The sequence below is a fragment of the Acanthaster planci genome, linkage group LG10 (assembly GCF_054643075.1).
Source record: "Acanthaster planci isolate LZ-2023a linkage group LG10, COTS_SCS, whole genome shotgun sequence".
NCBI classification, from domain to species: Eukaryota; Metazoa; Echinodermata; class Asteroidea; order Valvatida; family Acanthasteridae; genus Acanthaster; species Acanthaster planci.
This window is the reverse complement of record NC_141786.1, coordinates 3,822,875-3,846,304: the sequence shown is the minus strand read 5'-3', so window position 1 is coordinate 3,846,304 and position 23,430 is coordinate 3,822,875. Positions and strand designations below refer to the sequence as shown.

Genomic DNA, 23,430 nt, shown 5'->3' with positions numbered 1-23,430 from the left:
CGTATTGAAAAAAAGCCCAACATAACTTTAAATTTGCTTTGAGGAAATATAGCTTCTAATTTGATGCATGTCTTGATGTAAAGCACCCAACCCCCGAATTTCGGACGTCTCAGGTTATATTTATCAATGCTGTCTATGGCAGCCTATTCTGCAGCCACACATACCAAAGAACAAAGAGCGAAACCCATGATCTTACAGTTTCTCTGGAGAAAACAAAATCTCACAGACATACAAGGCTATCACATATAGCTGTAAGACAAATTCATCGAAATTTCAAGCAAGCCCTTCAAGTCTATTAGAAGTCATCCAGTCTAAAAACCATGTCAAAAACAAGCTATATTCAAATGATTGTAACAATTTGCACCCTTGCAGGTAGGCTTACGTATCCCAGTCCTGGGAGTACGTACCGGAGCAATAGGTCGTGTGGTAGATGTACGTACGTTCTTCAACGGTGACATACATGTACATGTACATATACATGTACTTCTCCATGACGCACGTCGTTCTTGGGCTTTACAGTCACTTCTCCCCACTTCCAATTTGCCCCTGACCACTTTGCTCCAGACCGCTTTAACCCTAAACACATGGGTGCAGTGTCCCAATTCAAGGAAAATTCTCCGCCAGGCCAAGGCGCACAAAAAGTACCCCCACAGATTCTTTCGAAAAGAGGGGTCAGTTTGGGCCAAGAAATGGTGGGATTGTGTCAGTATGGCCCACAATCATCTCTGTAGATTCAGGGGCATCCATCTGGGGGCAATGCAGACACAAATGTGATTGGAAATTTGTCAGAAGAGCCCCAGGAAGGTGAGGGATGTCATTTGAAAAATGGCCGCTGAGAAGACTTGGAAACCTTCACTTTTGGGAAGGTGAGTTTGTTTTTTGCGGATAATTAAAAAAATCATTTGTTAACCTACTAAACATTGAATATCAAATGAAATTTGATGGACATTGTTTTTGTTTGAGAGGCCTCAGGGACTTTGGTTGCCTGCCATAGGGCTCCAAAGTTGGTTGATTTTACACTATTTTCAATGGAGCTTGAATTGGTTCAGTGCACCCATATTGCCCCCTTGCCACTTTGTCCCATCGCCATATCCCCAATTTGCCCCATTTACACTTCCTCCTGTCGCCACTTTGCCAAAGTAAACTTTTTATAATCTTTCAACTTTAACCTTGGCAAAGGCCGCAGCGTCGAGACACACGGATGTCATTGCAATAAAAAAAGAGAATATAAAGATGTGCATTCTGTTTGGAAACTGGTTCCAAAATTAAAATAAGGACTCAAACAATGAAATATCTTAAATGATTAAAATAGAAGAGTGACCTACCAGGAGATCATAGAATTAAAACTACTGCAGGGGAAGCTTTGATGAAGGAATGATACTTTTTTTTATTCGTTAAATTTTATGACTCAATGGATTATTGCTTCCACGCTACCTATAAACGGGAAACTTACTGGTTATTCAGTAGTTTCCAACCAATCGAGCAGTGTTGGGCCAAGCAGGGCAAAATGGGAATGGGTTCAACGACATTTTGTATTTCTTTGTACTTTGGAGAGAGTAATCTATCGTTGAAAGCTTACTATACTTGTACATGTGTCCAACATGCATTTTTCATGCTTTGCTATAGATAGTGTTTTTTCAAGAATTAGTTTACGCTGAACATAAGAGATCCAGAGGATATATGGACAGTTATAACAAGTTTTGAATTATTAAGATACCTTGGTTTATTTCTTTCATTTGTTGACATCTTGATTTGTGAACATTTTAATAGTTGCACATTAGAGATTAGATATTTAAAACTAGACCTTAATAACTCAGCTTGCTTGGTTTAACTCGGAATTTTCCATGAATTGCAGTTTTTCTATTAGTGCCTTCTGCTTCAATACATTACAAACTGTCTCAATCTAGGTGAGCAAGTACACATTGCTAGAGTAGTGTCACGTGACCCAGCGTTTGTGCGCAATAGTCGACTAGGTTGCGAACAAACAATCAGTTGGGCTTAATACGTTTGAGACATATCCATTGTCACAGTCTGAAACTCTTTAAGGCACGTATATGTGCACCAGAGGCGGTCACAGAGACAAGTATGACGAGGATGGGAAAGTGCTTAGTGCAGAGTGACCCAGGTCTTATTCGTATTACTGTTTAAAGTACGTGAATTAGATATTAAAACAGGATCACTATTTTTGTAAAGTTTCCAGTCCATGCTACACGTTTAAACAATACAATGACATTAACGACAATGAACTTATATGCCTCGGTGACAGTAATGACAAAACCTGATGCAACGTACATGCACATCATAAATGATAATGAACTTAGAGTTCACAGTAATACAGCTACCCTAACTTATCCAAACCATAAAGTTTACTATGACAAACGTTACAGTGAGCGGACTATACCGTTTATCCCGTTTTTGGCGTTTTTTAAACAGTAAAGTGTTTTACATTGAACTAAATAAGCACGTAAAATTCAAACAATACATTTCGAATTCTGTTCAATCCCCTCCCCCCACAAAGTTACTTTTAGTGGGAAATCATCACTTTCTTTTTGGTAAAACAATCCCGTAAAGATTATCAAATTTAAAGCAACTCTCATCGCCAGCTTTTTGTGGTTTGAAGCACCTGCATTAATGTATTTAAGCTATACTTAAACTATACATCTGTGACAATAGACATTTTGTAAAGTGTCAAACAGATAACGTTCAGTAATTTGTTGATAGTATTTCAATCTCCTCTGTCATTTTGTTTATTACTGTGGCGGCTTGCTCCCCGGACCTAACCTAAGTTTGAGGGGTCTCTCAATACTTTGTATTTGTAAATCTTCATTACAACCTGTATTACGTCGGTCTTGAGGAGAGGCTATTAGCAATGGACAGCTAATGTCCCACTGCTTCACTAGATCAGGAAAGCACTGACCAATGTCATCTTGCTCAGATCCAATATGTAACGTATACAAAACAATGTCGCACCACAGGAACGCTACCGCAATGCACGTCCCATGTTGCCTAACACGAGATGAATTACATACAAACGCTGGACCCTAGCCGCACTTGCACACCCCAACGTTAGGCTGCCTAAACAACATCGCACGGCATAGCCCAGTGTCACCTTAGTGATAAGTACAGTCCTCATGCACAAAACACCGCGGCACCGTGGGCCCATCCCAAATCTACTGCAATACATCCGCAAGTGAACGGCTAGACTCTAACCTATGAAATACTAACACATATGTTTGGTCCCCGTTGACTGGTCATGCATTCAGTAGTGAAATTGCGCATGTGCAATAGTGACATATCCTCGTTTGCCAGAAAACAATTATTCTGACGACGAATATCTGAGCAATTTGGATGCAATTGGGTCCGAAAGTGGACACTATTTGAGCCATTTTGTAGAGGGAGGGTTTTTCAAAATGGCTACTTTTCTGGACAGGGACATTTTCTTCATTTTAGGGGTGGTCTGCTTCTGGTGAAAATTCTCAAAAATTCTTTAGTTAACCCAACGAAAATTGAAAGGAAAATAAAAGGGGACATGTGGAACATAATTTTTCTGTGCAATCTGAACACCTGTGAGAGTTGTATTTTTAAAATATTTGTGAAGTATGGGGATTTACCAATGCTGTCTACGGGAATTTATTTGTAGTGGTGCACCCCATAGCAACACACACCACAGCGAGAGCACCCAGAACCTACGTCTTGACTGACACTTGCAAGAACTACAAAGCAAGCTCCGCCCACATTACGCACTCGCATTGATCACGCGCAAACCAAGGAACTTACTACATACAGAGAGCGCTACGCTCCGCCCATCCTGCATACGGTAATTAAAAGCACGTACATACTGCACAAGTAATGCAATCCTCATTATGCAAAAATAAACTTAAGAAAGTTTGTACATTTTCCGCTACACTACGCTGACTATTCTAATTTAGTAATCTTCATTGTCAACTGAATAATTTGTAGTTTAATATTCATAAAAGTTTAGTCTCGTCTATTGAGACCAATACATCTGGTTTTGTTGATAAATCCAAATCCTAGGGCCCAAGGATATCCTGTTGCCATGGGGCCAAATGGGATCCTGTTTCATCGGGACACAATGGGATCTCGTGTACTGCAATCCCACTACCATGGCAACCAATGCGATTCCAATGCTATGGGCCTGTTGTCATGGAATCCCATTGGTCCCGTTCAGTCCGACCCAACGGTAATTTTCCCTGGGAAAGGTCGTGAAAAAAAGTAATCTCGTTCGTTTGAGCGGGGTAACGAATCAGAACGAAATTAATTTCTCACTGTGAAATATCACTCCGCATCGCCAAGGTGCTCTGAGCTTGGAGTCTCAGGGATATAAGTCTTCACTACCAATTATGTATCTGAAACACTGATATAAATTGTTCGTGCGAATACTTGTTCAAATAGCTTAGTTATTGTATTTTTCTCCTTCACACAGACCCCATCTGTGTCTAAACGCCATCTTGAAGCTTCTAAGAAACAAGCACTATTCAGCGACAAAAAGTACAAAATCTGACATGCCCTGGTTCTGGAAATTCTATATTTGCCCTAAAAATATTTTTGGTGATGATCCTTCCCGCAACAGCCACACACGGCAAAGCATGTAACTTGACGACTGGAGTTGGAGAGTTTGTCCTCTTTTTTCAGTTTAGATGGAAACGTCTGAATTTATAGCCTCCGAGCAGAGTCTAAAAATGGCTTTCCAATCCATCAGTCCTGTTCCATGTTGTCCTTTCCCAAATTGTAAGTTGCTAACTTATGAATGACTTCTATTGCACTTAATTCTAGGCAAAGTCTAAAATAATTGACTGGCCTATGACCGTTTCCTTGATTTTTACATGATGGGCAAGCAGTGCATTTAATATCCTGCTTGCATGGCATCCCACGAAATACAGGATATAAGACGATCCTAAGCAAATAATTATCCTTGCACGCGCTTTGGGTTGTTTATAATTATGTTTAAGAGAAACAAAACCATGATAATTGGCCAGTGTTCAAATCTGTAAGCCGACAAGCTGCAAAACTTGCATGGTGGCCAGCCAGTCCGATTATTGGCTAATTATAGTCAAAGGTGAGGTCAGTACCACGCAGTTTCTCCTCAATGTGGGCGTCCATCGCCTCGTTCTGAGCCACGGTGAAATGGGACTTCCAATTCCCGACCACACCTGAAAAGTAACATGCACAACAGGAGAAATTATTACTCATTGGATATTTCAACCCTCTGTCAATCTTACTGTTCTCTACAATACCAACGAGATAGCACGTGCCAATATTCCCGTGCATTGATATGATACGATAGCTCATCCCTTCCTGTCGGCTGTAAATGGATCTCATCCATGTCAGTCGTAATAATTCAAGATCAAGGCACCAAATGACTTGTGCTTTTCCGCAAAGATGGTTGCCTCATCATTACTGAGTGGCGGGCTTTCCAAGTTTTTGAATGATATTGGGTAAATAATTTGTGGATCAACGGGTATAGAATTATTTTCTTTAATTTGAGTAAATCTGGTAGAAATAAAATGTACTTCAAAGGGTCTTTAAGTGTCCAAAGTCATCGATTTTGAGTCTTCCCTTGAGGTTCTTTTTTTTTTTAGCTTAATGCCGCATTGTGAGTCCTGACTCCAACGATGACGCCTAATGGCGTCCACCCACAGGTCCCCACGTGCAATAAATTCGGCATGTCCAACGTCAAGCTGCTTTTAATTCGTCGAATGGTAATTAATTAACCGATGGTTTACCTATTTACCTTTCCTCATGAAGGCGCCTTGGGACTCATCGTGACGGAGCATGCTATCAGGGTTGGCCATAGGGTTATTTTTCATGTTTGCGAAACTGCAGTGCTCTGTTATGGCATCCAGTGTCTCAGCTGATAGATTCTTGCCCAAGAACTTACTGATTTTCTCAACGTAACCTCTCGGATCCTACCTCGCAGATAAAGAAAAAGCATAGAGTGATGAAATTATTGTTTATATTAGGAATTTAAAACATGAATTGAGAATAATCCACTTAGCTTTTGTCAACGGAAGCGTATCCCACAGAGGAGGATCAGGGAAAGATAGACTTCTGAATTGGGAGCCCAATTTCTTGCATATACAAAATTTATCCGTGATTGAAAAAAATATTCTTATTTTAACATTTTTTAACGGTTGAAACAGATTTTTGCCAGCTGCCCTGAACCATTCGTCTTTGACAGGACATGTCATAAATTTAATCAAATAATACATTTTTTTGAAACAACAAAATGACTAAATCTAGGGGTCGACTTGGCGGTCTTCCAGTCCTTTGACAGTATACAAGTAGCCCGCTTTTGGAGAAGATGGGGCAAATCTAGCCCAAACGTGATAATTCATCCTTGCAGAACTGATTTTCGAATACACAACTTCCTGGCGAAATATTCGGCTATCCATTGGGCATGTACAACACATGTGGATCAATCCACACCACACCCCGGCACTTGTAACACCGACACATGATTCACTGACACTTGGGAAAACTGCTGGGACCCGAGAATGTTTAGGCCTGATCAGCCTCAGGTTGAAATTTCCTTTTCTTTTTAAACTGTTTATGTTCAACACCTCTAAACTTCTTGTAAGGTATCAAAACACCCGTCTCTTCTCATTCACACTTTTCCCATGGTCAATCACTCACTTGCTTCATGTCTTCATATTTCAGCACAAGAATGTTTGGGTCGTTGCGTTTCTCCCAGAAGAACAAATAATGATCCCACCACGGTCCGTAAGAAACTGAGAGATGCAAAATAAGAGAAGAAATTCAATGCAGCTTCAGAGAGATTGAGCTTCGAGAAATATATCCTAGCTCCACGTGGACAAAAAAAAATCATTTGGGGATTATTTGTAAATATGGCATGCCTGGAAGCAGACTGTCTCAATCAAAATTAAGATTATATCTAAAGACTCCTCTCATACTGTCTGCGGCACTATATTAACACCAAAGGTTGAGTTTGCAGAATCAACCCTTGGTTGGTGTAAGTTTTTCCCTTACATCTACCTGTATATGTTCCGTTCCATTTAAGTGGGCTACATTTTCATTTAACATTTAGTCGTGTAGTACTGATTATCCAGAGTTTTTATAACTGCATAGAGATTTTTCAGCACTGTGAGAATTATTCTTTTACTTGGATATTGTTTACCAGCGGCAAATAAAAGCCTGTGATATTGAGGGAGAGAGGGCGCTATAGGTGCATTGATTTTAGGCCTGTGTTGTGCTGCTCTTAGCGTGCATTGTTGTTTGTTAAGCTCGGTCGTTTTCTGCTCGACGTTTGATTTGTTTTGGTCGGTGATTGTGTTTTAGTGACTAATTTGTGTTCGTGTCTTTACTGTAATTTTTTCCTTTTGGCTTTTCAAAAGGGTGCTTCCCGCTCGCATCTAGCAAGAATTGGCACTTTGGGTTTGAACTTTTGATGGCGTTTTTTGTACTTTTTTATTTATTTTTTCATATTTTTCCCCAGCATCAAGTTTTACCGATAATGTTCATTCTCTCTTCCAAGCCTACAGGAAATTACATTGGACATCTTATGAATTCCTGTATGAAAGGTTGTTACGACAAAGTTATGCATTATAAAACTACGGCAACATCAAACAAAACCCCTGCAATATCGACTTCCTTCTTTTTGCACCGTTTTCCCAATTTTCCCTTTCCTTTTGCTTCCTGAATTCCTACCGTCCATACAGTGTGGTTTGATTTACCTTTCGCGAGAATTTCTAAAGCTGATGCCATAAACTTACACTTCCACTAAAAAAAATTCCTCTTTCACCTCACCCCAAATAAAAAAGCAACACCAGGGACAAATAAACACACTTCCAGCAAAACACAAAAGCTAAACAAAAACAACCCCCCCCCAAGTGTTACCGTCTCCAGTAAGCATTTTATTCAGGAATTCCTCGAAAGTGTCATTCCGCAACTTTGGTGACGGGTTGATCATTTTCGCAAAGTAGAAATAGGACACTGTCAGGTCCTTAGGATTGCGCATGACGTAGACAATCTTGGGGCGTCTCTCCCAGATCTGGGGAGGCAGGAGCTGGCTGGGTAGATGGGTTTTGAGGACCCGTGGGGAAGGCATCTCCTCGGCGATTTCGTAACAAGCTGGCAGCTACGGGTAAGATAAAATTAATATGTCTTTCGGTTATTACAAAGGACTTTGCACACTTATATCAGCAGCTGGATCCAAACACACTCATATCCCTGTACCCAGCCCTCATGCAATTACCGATAATAAATTTAAAATCAAGGCAGTGAAGAGCTGCATGGCAACCCCCCCCCGACATGTTGTCGTTTTCTACAGGAATTAAAAGTGCTGGCATTTTAGAAAGGGTACCACCAATGTTTTGTGGGCGGGGGTTCCTTTTTGGATGGAAAAAAAATTGTCTAGCCTCAATCCCCGATCCAAGACCTGGATACACGGGTATACCGCCTGTTTAATAGCAGGCCACCAGTTAATGTGCTTCGTTTGTATAGCTGTTAAAGCGGAACTATTGCCAGTCATTTATCAAAGTCTTGTTTTACATCTAAATGATATTCGCCCATTCAATGTGCTCTTCGATTTGTTTAAATGATCAAATGCAAACGGTTTCAAAACGTGTAATACGGGCGATTCACAATAATGCGCCTCCAAGAGTTTGCAACACGTTGGCCAATCAAAACGCGCGAAATTTGTCCACCATTTCCAAACGCGCATGGGGTCGACAAATTTCGCGCACTGTGATTGGCTAACGTGCACTATTGTGAAATGGTCGTATTGAAGGAACAACACGACAAATGAGTTTAAAGAGGCAAAAGAACATCCAAGGAATTAAGAATCCAGAAACAAACTGGGGATGGGGCACTGGTTTGGGGGGGCCACAACCTTTGGAAATATTTTGTATGAAAACTTTTATGGTCATTGTGGCGGGTGAGGCTACATTTTGTTGCAATTTACACACTTTTTGAAGGAACGGGGAAAAACAAACAAAACATGGTCTTTCTTTCATTATTTTTCAAACAATTGGCGCCTTTCTGGGCACCTGCCCCCCTCCCCCATCCGTCCTTGCTTATGTTTAATATCATTGAGTGGTTTTGCTCTACAAAAAGGGATATTGCTCAACAGGTATTATGAGCACTTGAGTGATATTAAACAATCAGGAAAAATCTGTGCGTCATGGAATTGCCTTGTTAAAGCGGATCATGCATCCTAATTCTCGTAATCTATTCTGTGTAAAATTGACGTAGCCTAGACGCTTCAAATTACAAACAGTAAACTCTTACCGACGAGTTACGTTTTAGCTTTATTGCAGTGAAAAGCCAGTACATTGAAAACAGTAGTCTGGATATGTTTTATTTTTTTGCGATATACGTGTAGTTTGTTTTACTTCTTAGAGGATATATTAGCCATTGCACTGCCTACATTTTTTGTTTTCCTAATAAACGCTGGAAGGTCCATCTCCGGGAAGAGGACACGGAATGCTGTGTGTTTCTTGTTGACTTCCTCGATGTTCCCGTCATACATCACGCAGGACATAATCTCCTGGGTCCAGGTTGTACCTGTCGGAGTATAAACACTACGTTATACCGCCTGCTAAATAGACTTATAATGGCGTTCCTTTTTGTTTTACACGTGTGCTCTTCAATGCCGTGGGTAGGACACGATCCATTCCCCCAGGAAAGCGATGTTGTTATGTCGTTTGGTCTGTACCCAATTGGCGAATTAAATATGCCATCGAATGGATTTCGCTAGTTTAAATTTCTCGCCATGCATTCTCCGAATTAACATGTAAATACCGCATAGCAGCCTCGTCACTTCTTCTGCATCCAACCCAATGTTCAAGGGACCGAACGGCTGCATCAGTAAGCTTGTACGCACGTGCATGCACCATAGAGGCCGGCCACATTGCCACCCACTATAAGCCTCGAACTGCACCAGGAGAGGCCCCTTTGGTAGGAACTGAGCTTCGCTGGTTCAGGAACGACTATGAAATGCACGCGTTAGGCCTACGGTGGCGTTGCTACCAACAAAATGAACGCTCCCACCCAACATGGCTCTTTTCTCTCCCGAGGACGGCCAGAGCACACTGGCCGAAACGTCGAATGTATACTCATCGCTTCTTCTAAGAACCACACCTTGTCCCAAAAAGATTGATTCCATGGTGTACCCGCAAACCATTTCTCATGGCTCTTTTCAACCCATGATAGGATGGGATAATCCCTTGACATTAGACTGTACGTAGTGTGAGGGCTGAAAGTGTCTAGGGATACCCGGCGGCACTTGCAGTCCACTGTATGTCTAGGGATTAGCGCTTACTGCCCCTTGATTACTTCAAGACCTCCTGGTGGGCCAGTCAGTATTTTACCATGACTCCACGCACTATGACTCATAATCAATTTTTATCATGGATATTTCATCCTGTTGTGCAATAATTTCATAGAAAAGGTCAACTGGTGCCATATTTGTTTGACCCTATGATATTTCATATACATGTTTATCCCATACCAAAGGTCACACTAGACGTTCTGACCCTATACTATCCTTTTCTTCCCTGGGTCATGTCTTTTCAACCATTTTCAAACCTATTCATATCAATAAGATCATATTATTATGCTTATATGCATATTCATGAGACCTTTTGCTTTTGGGGGGCAAAGGTCAAATGTACCAGACAGTTCTCGCACTACTCAGAGCAATGTGGGTAAATTTATGCGTTACGCAAGCGGTGGTTATCAATTTGATATTTTTTTCTTGTTCTTCCTCATTGCTGAAAATATTCACCTTATTTGCTCATCAAGATAACCAATCATCAAGGTAACGAATGATAACCAATGATAACCAACGATTGAAATATATCACCAAAAGACACGGGATCGGTGGTACTTAGTAAGAAGATAAATTTCCACTCTGTGATTGTACCAAGGCCACACCTTTATCATATAGCCGACACTTTGCCCGTGTCAAAGATTCCATAAACACAAAAGAGGGTAGTCCCCCATGCCCAAATCTTCCGTCATATGCTTTTTTCCAACAATTGTTACACTTATGAACAAATTCGATCAAGGACCACTATAGTTAACTAGTGGTTAGTTGGTGACGTACCTAGCGCATGTGTAGTGAAATTTAAGTGCAAACAGGCCTTGTCAACCGTTGGCAGATCATTAGGCCAAAGGGGGGAAAAAGTGCCCGCAGGAAGAGCGGTGTAGCAAAGATAAAATGTTTCTTTTACTAATGACATACTCTTTCTCTGGCACTTTTCTTTTGGTATTTTCTGAATTTTGCTATTAAAAAGGATTTATGGCAAGCAGTGATGCGACCGGCCTCGATCGCGAATAGACTAGTCCAACTATCGTCAACCAGCGTGCGTTCGACCTGAGTTAGTCGAACTCTGGTTAAAATGTTCCTTGATTGAACGTTCCTTATGTCGTAACTCGCTCTAAAGACGGAGGCTTTGTATGGTAGCATCTTAAGGGGAAGTTCTTTTTTTCAAAAGAGAATTTTACAGTGGATCAAACAAACTGCCCTGCAAGATGGATATCATGTAAAGCTTCGATACACAGCTCTGCAAGTTAAAACAACAGTTCCATCACTGTATCTAAACAGGAAAAGACAGCTTAGTTTTACCTGCTTTGGGGTAAGTTACCACCCACACGTCATCTTGTCTGATATCCCAACGCTTAAAAGCATCGACAGCATCAGCAGCTTGCGGGGGTAGCTTGATTCCTTCCACCTTGATTTCTTTTCGGGGTTGCTCTGCCAGCTTTTGCACCACAAAATCGTAAAAAGACTTCCACAGTGCCTGATCTAAAAAGAGATTTTTTACGAATTCAATCTAAAAATTAGCAAATCAGGGTTGGGTCAACTTGTGAAGGAAACCGTGTTCGTAGTCACAGTTTCATTAAACATAGTGGATTACAGTTTTTCCGTTGCAAAATGTCTTTCCTTTGCCTATGAGACGCTTTATTTAAAGCATGGTAGTAAGGTCTTTTTTGGCTAGGTTAAGAAGAAATTACTACTCTCGAAAGTCTTCTCTTCAAATTGGACAGACAGTCTTTCTTGACAAAAATGAGGTAAAACTATGAAACACTTAAATGTAAAAAGCACATTGCACAATGAACACGGCACTTACACTCTTCAAAGGTGACGTATTTTTCCATCGCGCAACTCAAAAAAGTAAATTGGGGGAAAGGATGTAAGGGCTTCAAAATATCTGCAAAGGGAAAACAAACAAAATAATAAACTAAGCAAACAATCCATCCGACATAACACAGTCACATTTCCTTGTTAGGTTTTCGAGTTGATTCTTTTCTGTTTTATGGTAGGCTTTCCTTCATTCTTCTGTAAATTTATACAAACACAGGTTGTTTGTGTAGCAGACATTGTGTATATTACATGTACCAATCATTTAATATTCGTTTTTGTGGGGGGGTTCCATTCAATTATCCTTATAATCTTGTTGAAAATTTAATCTATTTCAATTTCTTGTAGTTTTAGAACACTGACAATTTTTTGTTGAAGATCCCTTAGCCGTAGTCATGATCCCTAATGACTTTGCCTCCTGTTCCACATTCCTTTCTGGCCTGGGTGGCTGTACCTATAGCAAAATTCCTTTACTCTTGCTGACCACATGTTCCCCTATGGGGTACTCCCCTTCAAGGCCTCTGCGTGTGCTTAACCACAGTTGCCACAGTTTCTCCATTCTGTTGCCGGACATCGAGCTAGACACAATGCAGCATTACTTTATGTAGTTACTCTGATACTTCTATGCTTTATCCATCCACGTGTTCTTTATACTGTACCCAACTAAATTTGTGCTAGGCAACATCCCAGCGTAGTGAGTAGAATTTCTCTTAATTATTTTTCATATGGCTTAATTACTAATTGTGTACTCTTTCGAATATTTCGGGTGCCACATTTTGCAAGGGAATAGTAAATGCCAAACTTCATTGTCAATTTTTAAGTTAAGCAGATATGCAAGACAGACAAGAAGTGCCTCGTGAACACAATCATTCCGTGACTTCGGTAACTTATTTTAGTAAGTATTGATTTTCACAATACTCATTGGGAGTAAGGCCTATATATCCTGTCGTATGAGACGATGAAGCATGGTGTCTAGCCGCCGGTCGGTTCTCACAAAGTGTGATGTAGTCTTCCGAAGAGATGAAAAAACCAGCCTGTACTGCAGAGCGCCAGTCTGCACGGTCTTTTACAGTAGTCTCCCATTAGCCAGCTGGAATTTGGAATGCCCAAAGATCACGCTTTCGTGTATCCTTGAAACGAAGTGTGGGACGACCGCGTGGACGGGGTGCATTGGCCAACTCTCCATAGAAGATGTCGTTAGGGACTCGGCCCTCGTCCAGTCTGCACACATGTCCGGCCCATCGGAGGCGTCGAGCAGACAGCACTTTAAACTTATCAATAACGCCAGTGAGCTCAAGGATGGCGGAGTTTGAGACTCGATCTTGCCAGGATATACCGAGGATCGAACGTAGGCAGCGAAAATGAAAGGTATTCAGACGACACTCCTGGCGGTGGTGGTTAGTTGAAAGGGCACGGTTGTCCCACACAAGTGCACGAAGCCGGCAAAAGGTGGTTGCCTAGCTCAGCATCAAAGGAGTTTTTGTTGGTGATGGTGGATCCGAGATAGGGCAACATGCCGACCACTTTATGGGCTGTACCATGGATGGTGATGGTAGGTGGGGCTGCGTCACCACTACGGTCTTATCAAGATTGATCTTCATACCTAACTCCGAACAAGCCACTGCAAATGAAGTGCAGAGAAAGTGATTTGACATCCATTGCAATCTCGATGTCGTTTTCTGTTGTTGAAATTCCAGCTACTGGGGATTGTTCCTTTCTTTTGTTTTCATTTCCTTATTTTCCTGCTCGTATTTTTCGGGCAGACCTGTCTGACTAGAGTAAGTGATAAATCAAACATTCACATTTAAGAAAAGGAGCGGCAGATACAACGCATTTGTGGCAATTTTGGGGGTAACCCAAGAAGATATGGGACGTATTTTTTGTGAAAATTTGTCTACTCTGCAGTTGAAAGCCGACGAAATTTGTTGTTATTACAAACGAAAATATATTTCCATCATTAAAATGGGAAGGTGATTGCCACCTCTGGATCTCTTACTATTGAATCTCCGATAATAAACATTATACGCCTTAGAGCTTTTATACTGAGATCACTGAGAAGAAATGGACCCAAGACGGTTGGGATAGGTTTCACTGTCGAAAGTTTCAGGAAATAAATGAAAATAAATCAGTATCAATCCTGTAGCTCACTGTATTCAAACCTAAAAAATTTGCCCTGAGGGTTCTGCGCCCAGGGACACGAAAAAAGTGTGGTGAGGGAAAAATTCCAAAAGTTATGCGGTGTTGACCAAGCATTCAGGCGCACGGACTCCTGAAATTCACTACGAATCGCAGTTACCGGCTTCCATATAGTACTCTTCTGGGATCTCGGGGTTCCCGGCCCACCGCACTTCCTCCCTGCCCATCCATTTAACCCCCAAAAGGGTTTGAGCGACCATGCAAGGGAGGAAACGAGACAAGCCCCTAAGCCCTGGCCGCCGAGTCGGCCATAAGTCTCGAACCTGTACTAAGGCGCTCACCTGGACTTCGCGGACAGTGCCAGCCGCAGAGCTTACCCGTTAGGCTAAGGTACTGCTGGTATTTGACGGGGGTCAATTGGAGTCTCTTATAGCTACTGATTGACAGCAAGCGTCGAGAAAATAAAAAGTCACTTCCGGGATTCGAACCCAGCGTCTAACGATCTGATAACCGTGAGCTTAACCACTCGGCCATCTCAGAGATACTGCTTTTTGCTGTTCACATTAATAAAGGAGATAACAAAGTCATTCAACTTACTGCACAGATTGTTGCTGTGTAAATACTGAGTGCTTGAAACCAGATATCGTATAGCGCCGAAGGCGCCGCTTATTTTGATGCTTTGATACTTTTTGACTGTTTTATACTAATGCATATTTGCATATTCATCAGCAGAACTATGATGTCATCCAAGGTACTGAATCTCAATGTTGCACTGATTTCTGCACAGAACATTTCTAGATTTTTTAACCACTGCTATTGCAGACTTTATTTTCTTTAGCAATTTATTGCTGTGTAAGTATGTGGCAATAGTTCAGCAAAAATTCTTTTCACAGAAATGTTCCCAGATAACAAATTTGGGGTTCACAATTTGAACATGAAATCATGCAACTTGAACCATGTCTTCCTGGGCCGTTTTCCAATACTCGGCTTGGGCTGCTTCTCAGGCTTCAAGTTTTTTGTTTCTTTTTGTTTTTACTTCCTGACTTTGAGGTTGTAAGCGCAATAGCAAGTATGATAGTGCCACAAAACAATGAACAAAGCCAGAAAACCCGAGACAAAATGATCAGCAAAAAGTCGCACCCCTGCACCTTTTCAATGGCCGCTCACAATTCTTGCCGCCAAGGCCATTTGTGCGCATGCATACATAATTATTAATTCATTAGTGAAGAGATCTATGGCTGATCAGTCGCTAAAAATGATTCTGTCTGAATAACAAAGCTATGCCTTTAGGATGTATTAACACGACGCATTTACAACACATTGGCCTGCTTTATTCATGATTGTTGCCACTAGCAACTGTTAGTGCACAATCGTGAAATCAGATTAAGATAGGGAAACTCAATATCACTAAGCACATTACAGGAAAACGGTTTGAGGGAACACCACGAAGTAACCCAGATCTATAGACGTGTGCGCGTTTCAACGCGTATTTCACAGAAATGTGATATTTTCGTTTTCCCGAAGAGGCACAAATGTCTTGCGTCACGTGCTCCGTGATTTGCCGTATTCAGAAATTGACGTTCTCCTTAACTTACACAGTTACGTGTTTTAATATCATTTTTTTCAGTTTAGTCACCCATTTACGGGTAAAATAAAATCATTTTAGACATTTAAAGCTTTTTTTCTATGCTATGTTGACAAAACACACATTTCTGCTCCTTCGTGAAAACGAGATTGTTCGATAATACACGGGTGTACAATATGCGCGCGCACACATTTGCGTCACTTCGTGAAACCACAACTGTTCTAATCACGCTTTTCACGAAATGGAACAAAAGTGAAGATGTGTGTCAGTTTGTGGTGTTGGTGACGTATAAGTAGGCGCCATTGAATCTAGTAAACGGAAAGAGAACCATTATAGGTTGTTGAAGGAATAATCTTTAAGTGTGCATCGCTGTTAGTTGGTTTAGGATCGTCTGGAAATGACTTGGGCGCCGTTATTCCGAGGAAGCTCCTAGAAAAAAAATGGGCAAAGAAACAAAAAGGCAACATGTGTCCACCCGAATACCATCAACTGAAAAATCCAGCCACATAATGTTATAAATATTAACTGTGCACCAGAGATGAGAAAAGCCATCAAAAACTAAATCAGAAAAGATGTTAGAACACTGATAGATAGATTTTTCCGAGAAGTACTACTGTACGTCACCGTACATATTGCAGATTTGTTGACTAAACGAAATCCGTCTTCCGCCTACTGTGCGATTCCGCCCTCTGTTGGCTACTTTGTGTCAAGCACTGCGCCTTTCTACTACACAAAAGCCAGTCTGATGGAACCGCATGGAAACATACGAAATAGCCTGGTTATCGCGCAAGCCAGAGACGCAGGCACAATGGCAGGTTTATGACGTACAGTGAGCGCTTCAAATACTGAACTGAACCTGAATATAATTGCCGCTCCCACAGGAAAGTGGCACCATGAAGGTTGTTCGTGGAGTGTGGTGATGGTCGTTTTGCCTCTCGACTGCTCGACATATTTTGAAATTCCCCGCCGTATGCTTCAATCCACACTGCATTCGTGGATTACAGCCTCTGCTGAAGCTCAGATGCTGAGTGAGCGACAAGGGCGGCATCATCAGCATACAGTAGCTCCCGGAGGAGGACAAGCCTGGCCTTCGTCTTGGCACGAAGGCAGGCCAGGTTGAAAAGTTTCCCTGAACTGCGGATGTGAAGCAGGATACAAAATGAATCTGGAAAAACACGGTCAAGTAGGACAGAGAAGAACACGCCAAATAGAGCGGGGGCGCGTACGCAGCCTTGCTTAACGCCACAATGAATTGGAAATTTTGCAGAACTTGGGCTGTTGAATTGGACCGTATACCGTTGTGGAAATCCATCAGAATGGACAGTAGGGTGTCTGCGGGAACAGCGAACGATTTCAAGATGTACTTTACGTCGGGCGGATGTTAATTAATCGTCGCTTTCACCACGAAGAGACATCAAAACTATCCAATGTGCGACCTCGCGGTGAAACCCCGTAATTAAAATTATACAAATGCCTTCTGGGGAAATTCCCATCCCATTATTAGTATTTATGTCTGTTAATGACACCAAGGAATCCTCAAAAACGCCCTAGGCACTGTACTTCACAAGCCTGAAGAAACTTGTAGAGAGGAGACAATGAGAAGCAGTTACAGTTGTTGAGGTGGAAAGAATACCCTACAGGAACATTCCGGGTAAAACCCCCGGAACCAGGTAGGGACTGAAAGCCCAATCCAAATGTACACCGACCTTGGAATCGAACCTGGACCACAGAAGTGGAAGGCGAGGAAAGAACCACTACGCCAACCCAACTCTAGCTCTGACAATGTGAGAATTTGGGTGAGTATAGCGGACCACTGCTCCGCCTGAACTGTGTCGATCAAGTCAGGTTGGGATGGCTGAACTTGAGCCTGAAAGTTGACCCCGATGGCGTGCTTCCGAAACCCTTGGAGAGGAAAGATAACGTGGGGAAATTTTATAGTTTGTAATATTTTTCGTTCAGTTACTCGTTAAAAAATCCGACTCGGAAAAGGGGTTTTGGAAAACATTTGCTGGTATATCAACTTATAGAAACTGAAAAATCACCTAACCTAAAAGAGAAATATTCAACCTGAAATGGACCCGTCACTTCCGAAAGCCTAAAACACATAAAGAACAGCGCAATCGGCGTACGCAGATGAACGTTTAAAGTTTGAAATTTTGTGGCAGTCCGTCGGTAAAGCTTAAACAGCAATATTCTACTTCAATAACAAAAGATTTTAATCTTTTATCCAACCTCTGCTGACATCAACTGCGTGATGTCAACTCAACGGAATCTGGAACCCATCCACTGCAGGTAGGTAAATCATTGCAATGGTGTACAATCTCGTTTCCACGTAGGCACGGGCAGTGAATACGAACGTGTATTGACATGGAGACCTAGGGACGATATCGCCGGACGTGAAAGGTCGTTAAGAAAATTCCTTTTTACCCATCTCCGGATGACTTTTTCTAAAAATTACTGGAAGAAGACAAAAGTAAAATTCCAAAATGAGTGTTTCATGGGGAGGTTTCAGTTACGAATTATTATTCCAGAAATTATCGAATGTGATAGGACGGCCCAATGTAAAATCCCCATAGGCGGACTGCGCAAGGGTTCCTGAAACTCGCTGAGTGACTTGTCCTTTTAGACTCTTATTTTGCATGTACACGCTCTTATGTTGGGGAGCGCTTACGGGGATGTCTCATCAGGCTGGCTGGGTTTACGAGGTCAGGGACAAGTTTGACCGTCGGGAAATTACGATAGCTCAGCAGGTGTTTTGCCGAAGAAAACAGGTAATGGCCTCCCATGGGTGTTGATGTGAAAGCACAACCGAATAGTCTTGACCTACAACCGCAACAATCAATTTGTTATGGGTGCTGTTGGACTAGGCTGGGGCAGTGTAGCATTTTAGAGGTAGTACGCCAGGGCCAGTGCAATGGTGCGCATACTGTAAAATATTGCATTATAAAAGAGTCACTGTAAACAAATATATGGTGAAGTAATGTTTTTCTTCATTAATACTAAGAAATGACTTTGTATAATTCAAACCAACAATGTATTAAATGTACAGTATTGGATACTTCCAGTTTTGCAGTCTAAGGTTCGACTTCAATTTGCATATTGACCAACATTGGCGACACTTTTTAGTCAATAGATTTTACCACTTATTGCTATGCAAGCGTTTTACCTTATTTTAGTCACTGTTTGTGATTGGTGGATGTAGTTTTGTAAATAAATACCACAATGTCTCAAAATATCAGATTTGCAATTAAAAATCTAATTTGTTTTATGTACCAACCGTGACTTATGCAAGGTCACTGCTTAGGCAGAGTCGGACCACTTCAATTTGCTCGGGCTTATTGGGAGTGGTGGGGTAAAGTAAACTTTATGCTGAGATGACCTTGCCGCTGAGACATATGCATACATGTACATGTGGTAGACCACGCATACCCACAAACTGTCGATAATACATTCACATATAATAGTATGAAATCAGCCAAGCCAATTGGACCTAATTAAGTTCCATTTACCCAATTAGATCCAGTTAATTAAGCCCCATCAAAAAACAACAGCTAATTTGCAGCCTGGAAACTCCTTTTTTAACTAAAATCCTAAAACGGGATTCATTTTGATACCACTAATTTAGTTCAAATAAACAAATACCCATTGAAATAGCTTTAATTGCAATTGAAATCTTTTCTTACTAAATTTAATCGCCCCCATGGAAACCAATGGAATCCCGTTCAGTCCCGTTTTGTTTAGTATCCCATAAATTTAAAATTAACCTGGATGGAGCATGAAGTAATTAGAATCGTTCATGGCTTAAGTCAAATGGGATGTTATAAATAAAAGTCCAAATGAAACTATTGTGCTCCAATTTCTTCCCCGATGGTCAAATCCAGTTGGGTCCAGCTCAATGGGACTCAGTCCATCAATCCAGTTGAAGCCAGTTAGGTCCAATTGTGTCCCATACAAAATTTACTGGGACTCAATGGATGGTCGGTAATATAAAGCCCACTTATAAATGTCCCATTTAAACCAATGAATGGGATCTTGATCAATCCCATTAAATGTAGTTGGCTCCAGTTGAATCCCATTAAAAAGGGACTCAATTGGTGTTAACTGGAAAGTAAACCCATTTGTAAATTTCCCATTGAAACCAATGCGATCCCGTTCAGTCCCATTAAATCCAGTCAGTTCCAGTTGGATCCATTAAAAAACAGTGGGACCCGAGTCAATGTTAATTTTCTCCGGGGCTATCTAGTACAATAGATCAAGAGTATGTACAATGTACAATGGTAAACTGCTGGACAGCTGCCTTTTCGTGTGAAATTTCTCCCAGGAAGGCTGACAAAAGATCATGTTATGCTTTTAATCAGTCTGGCCAATAGATTTTCACACGAAATGCTGCCCTTGTTTATTTAACAGCTGCTTAAAAATAAAGTGCTTGACTACAAACTGAATATAGTAAGCATTTTTGCGTATATTTTATGATGTCTTTTGTGGCATGTACACATTATTTAATTTCCATTGTTGCGTTCCCTAAATGTCAGGTCGATGGCAGCATAGACCTTTACGTACTAGTGTCTACGGGTTGGGTACTCGGGGTCAACAATTTATCAAAAGGTGAATGGGATTGATGTAAGGGGTTTGGATGACTTTCAAACTGTATTGTTTGTTTATTGCTCTCACTTCTCCTCGAAATTCAGTGTGGGTTTGAAAAAAGTGTAGTTTAACACAATACAACACACAAAAAGCAAAGTTATGGAGAGGCGAAGTTGTATACGAGTGTAACTAAACTACGGTTTGGCAGGACCACTGGGAATGCAAGTCGGACGGCGTGGGTTATGGTACGTGTGTGAAGCATCGCACAACTAAGCTACACTCGTCAGGCCGGGCCGTGGTGGGAACTGTCCCAGACCACCACAGTGACTAGCAAGGGCTGGACGGAGCCCAGCGCCGGTGTGTACCGACCACACTGCCGCTCAGACCGCAATGTGTTGAGCGCTATGATAAGATCGCCGAACTGTGTACCATTGGCTCAGCGTAGAGACGGGGAGGACTGGGCTAGTTAGCAGGACAAGGGTGGCGGGGGACACGGGGGTGTCTCGCCCGGCAATCGGTTCGGACGTAGCGGTGATGGGCCGCTACAACTCACACTAGCACCCTGGGCTAATTTGTACCGCTCTTGCATCGGTGCAAGCTAAGCTAGCTGGCCATTCATATGGTTACATTTCTTCACCATAAGAACGGTTACTATCGCACTTCTCTCGGAAAGGGTCCAACCGCCGCACTACGTTAGGTTCCGCTCTCGCAACAAGGGTTTGGTCCACCACACCTGACCAAGGAAAATCTGCTCTATTTATAGGATTCTAGAGGCTTAGGAATTATTAAAATATTAGCGTCGCTGAACAGCTCAACCAATGAAAATCTTCCATCTCATAGGGTCACATGACTTCCTGCTGTAGTCGTGTGGAAGAATCTAAGTGTCGTGTGTAAAAAGGTAAAATACAGAATAAGAATTCACGTGTGCAGAGTGTAGAGTCGGCTGCGTGAAAGTGCTTACCCAGACATGTGTGGCGAATAACAGTTACAAAGTCTGAGGTTTCTGAACATTAGCATTTCATGGAACGTTATCACGCCCAACCACGCAGCCATGCGGAGGTGAATTTCGACATGCCAAAACTGAGCAGAGAAAACACAAGGATAAAGGAGTGAAGGAATACGCTATCACGCCAGAGTACAGCATGAATAACTTAATACAAAATTAGCGTCTCTGCTACGTACATGTCCATAAGGCATAGCTGAGCTAAAAAAGAAACCCTGAGAAATGCAAGGACCGAGAACAATTAAAACTAGGGGGCGCTAGAATTTCACGATTTGCAGGCGCGCAACAATACTTTGAAGCGAAATTAACTTGAGAAGTCAACACAAAACTCAAAGTCAATTCGAAACTCAAAAGTCAACTCTGACTCGCGACATTCAAATGAAAGTTTCACTCGCAGATAAGCTGTGTAGACTGAACATAACCGGGGCAAGTACAGAACCAGGAGGAAGACGATCTCCTCTTCTTAGCCTGTTGGCCATTATGTCTGAAAAACGAAACCGTAACATTAGGCTAGAAATTTAAAAGGGATTAACATGAGGGAGAGCCCCTCTTAAAACGTGTGCTTGTCTATGGAGAGAGTAGCCCACTGGCACGCTCCATCCACTGACCTCCGTTAGTCTGTATACAGTCTACTAATTCAAGTGAGAACTTCTGGCCAGCTCATTAGCATTAACAGTGCCCCCAGTATTTTTAGAAAAAGGGACTATATGGCCCCCAAAATGGCGCAATTGTGTAAATCTTTGCCAGAATCAACTCCCAGGGTCTTTGGGCTTTCACCTGAGAGCAGAATGGCTTAACAATAACGGTTGAAAATGGTCCAAGTGCCCAAGAAAGTTGAGAGTTGTCACTTGAAAAATGGCTGCAAGCAGACTTTGGAAAAATCACTTTTAGGGGGGAAATTTTGTTTTGTGGGAATAACTTCATAAGTTAACCAACACAAAACTGAAAAGAAAGAGAAAGATTAGGGACCATAAAATAATTTATGTTTCAGATACCTTAGGAATGATTGTACGCATGCATGTTAATGGAGCCCAAATAATGGTGATTTTACATTGTTTTCAATGGGGCTCGAATAGAGGACTACATCCTTACTGAGCCAGTGGGGTTTACGTTCACCACGGGTCACGCGTTCAAGGTGGGTCAGGCTAGAACATATAATAGAAGGGTCAGATTCACCAATCAGCATCATGGCATATAATCTCTAGGGCAGAAATTGTACTTACCGCGTGTACAGATGCCAAAATGCGAGCTCTATGCCAACGTGCTAAAAACGGAGCGTTCTTATGCTGTGTGTATACCCATGGAGTTATAGCTCTACATACACAATCAAAAGGCGATGCTGAGCACAAAAACATACCAAGCTGCGTGATGGTACATCAAAATAAACGCGTGGAACAGTAATTGAAAAGGCCACCACTCATATCCGGGCACCTCTGGGGCATTGCCTATGGGAGTTAAACACGTGTGCAATTTTAACTAAATAATATTCAGTGTTTCTCCACATGAAAAGAAAGAACACATTACATTTTATTGTGTTGATAATAATGTGCATTATGTTCCACTTTTGTAGTCATGAAGAGGGGTATGTAAGAAATTTGTTTCCCAGGAGGAAAATAATTGGCTTCGGGGAAGTGGTCTTTTCCATTCGATCGAGCAGTCATTATTTTCATCTTCGACCTCAATGCTATCTTTTCAATGGAACATGAAGTGGATATGTCAGTCAAATTCTGACGTGGTGAACTGTGATCATGAAGCACATGACACCAGTGGGAAACTCTAGAGACATCTGCCCAGATATTCAACAACTTTTTGCTTTCAACTCACAGCTTACAGGGAGAAACCGTGACACATTGTGACCTGGCCTCAGCTGGAAAAGGTACAGGGTGAAATCTATGCATGACCAGCTTAAATGTCAATGCCGGACATGTCTTGACTTTGAAACCCGCACAGAATTAGTCACTGAGTTGACCTGGCCATATTGTGACATCAGACACAGTA

General features: G+C 41.7%; 1 protein-coding gene across 2 annotated transcripts; it reads right to left on the bottom strand.

Annotated features, from left to right (window-relative positions):
* Positions 1 to 1,723: 1,723 nt before the first annotated feature.
* Positions 1,724 to 22,794, bottom strand: LOC110984308 (sulfotransferase 1A1-like). Of its 2 annotated transcripts, none has more exons than XM_087142216.1 (8): positions 22,656 to 22,794; positions 12,114 to 12,194; positions 11,609 to 11,788; positions 9,407 to 9,543; positions 7,876 to 8,116; positions 6,655 to 6,749; positions 5,753 to 5,927; positions 1,724 to 5,171 (listed from the first exon to the last, which is right to left on the bottom strand). In XM_087142216.1, exons 2-8 carry the CDS (start codon positions 12,139 to 12,141, stop codon positions 5,062 to 5,064), a joined length of 966 nt encoding a protein of 321 aa, XP_086998342.1. In that variant the 5' UTR covers positions 12,142 to 12,194; positions 22,656 to 22,794; the 3' UTR covers positions 1,724 to 5,061. The 2 variants fall into 2 exon arrangements, with proteins under 2 accessions (XP_086998342.1, XP_086998343.1); XM_087142217.1 differs by lacking the exon at positions 22,656 to 22,794 and adding an exon at positions 17,552 to 18,144.
* Positions 22,795 to 23,430: the final 636 nt, after the last annotated feature.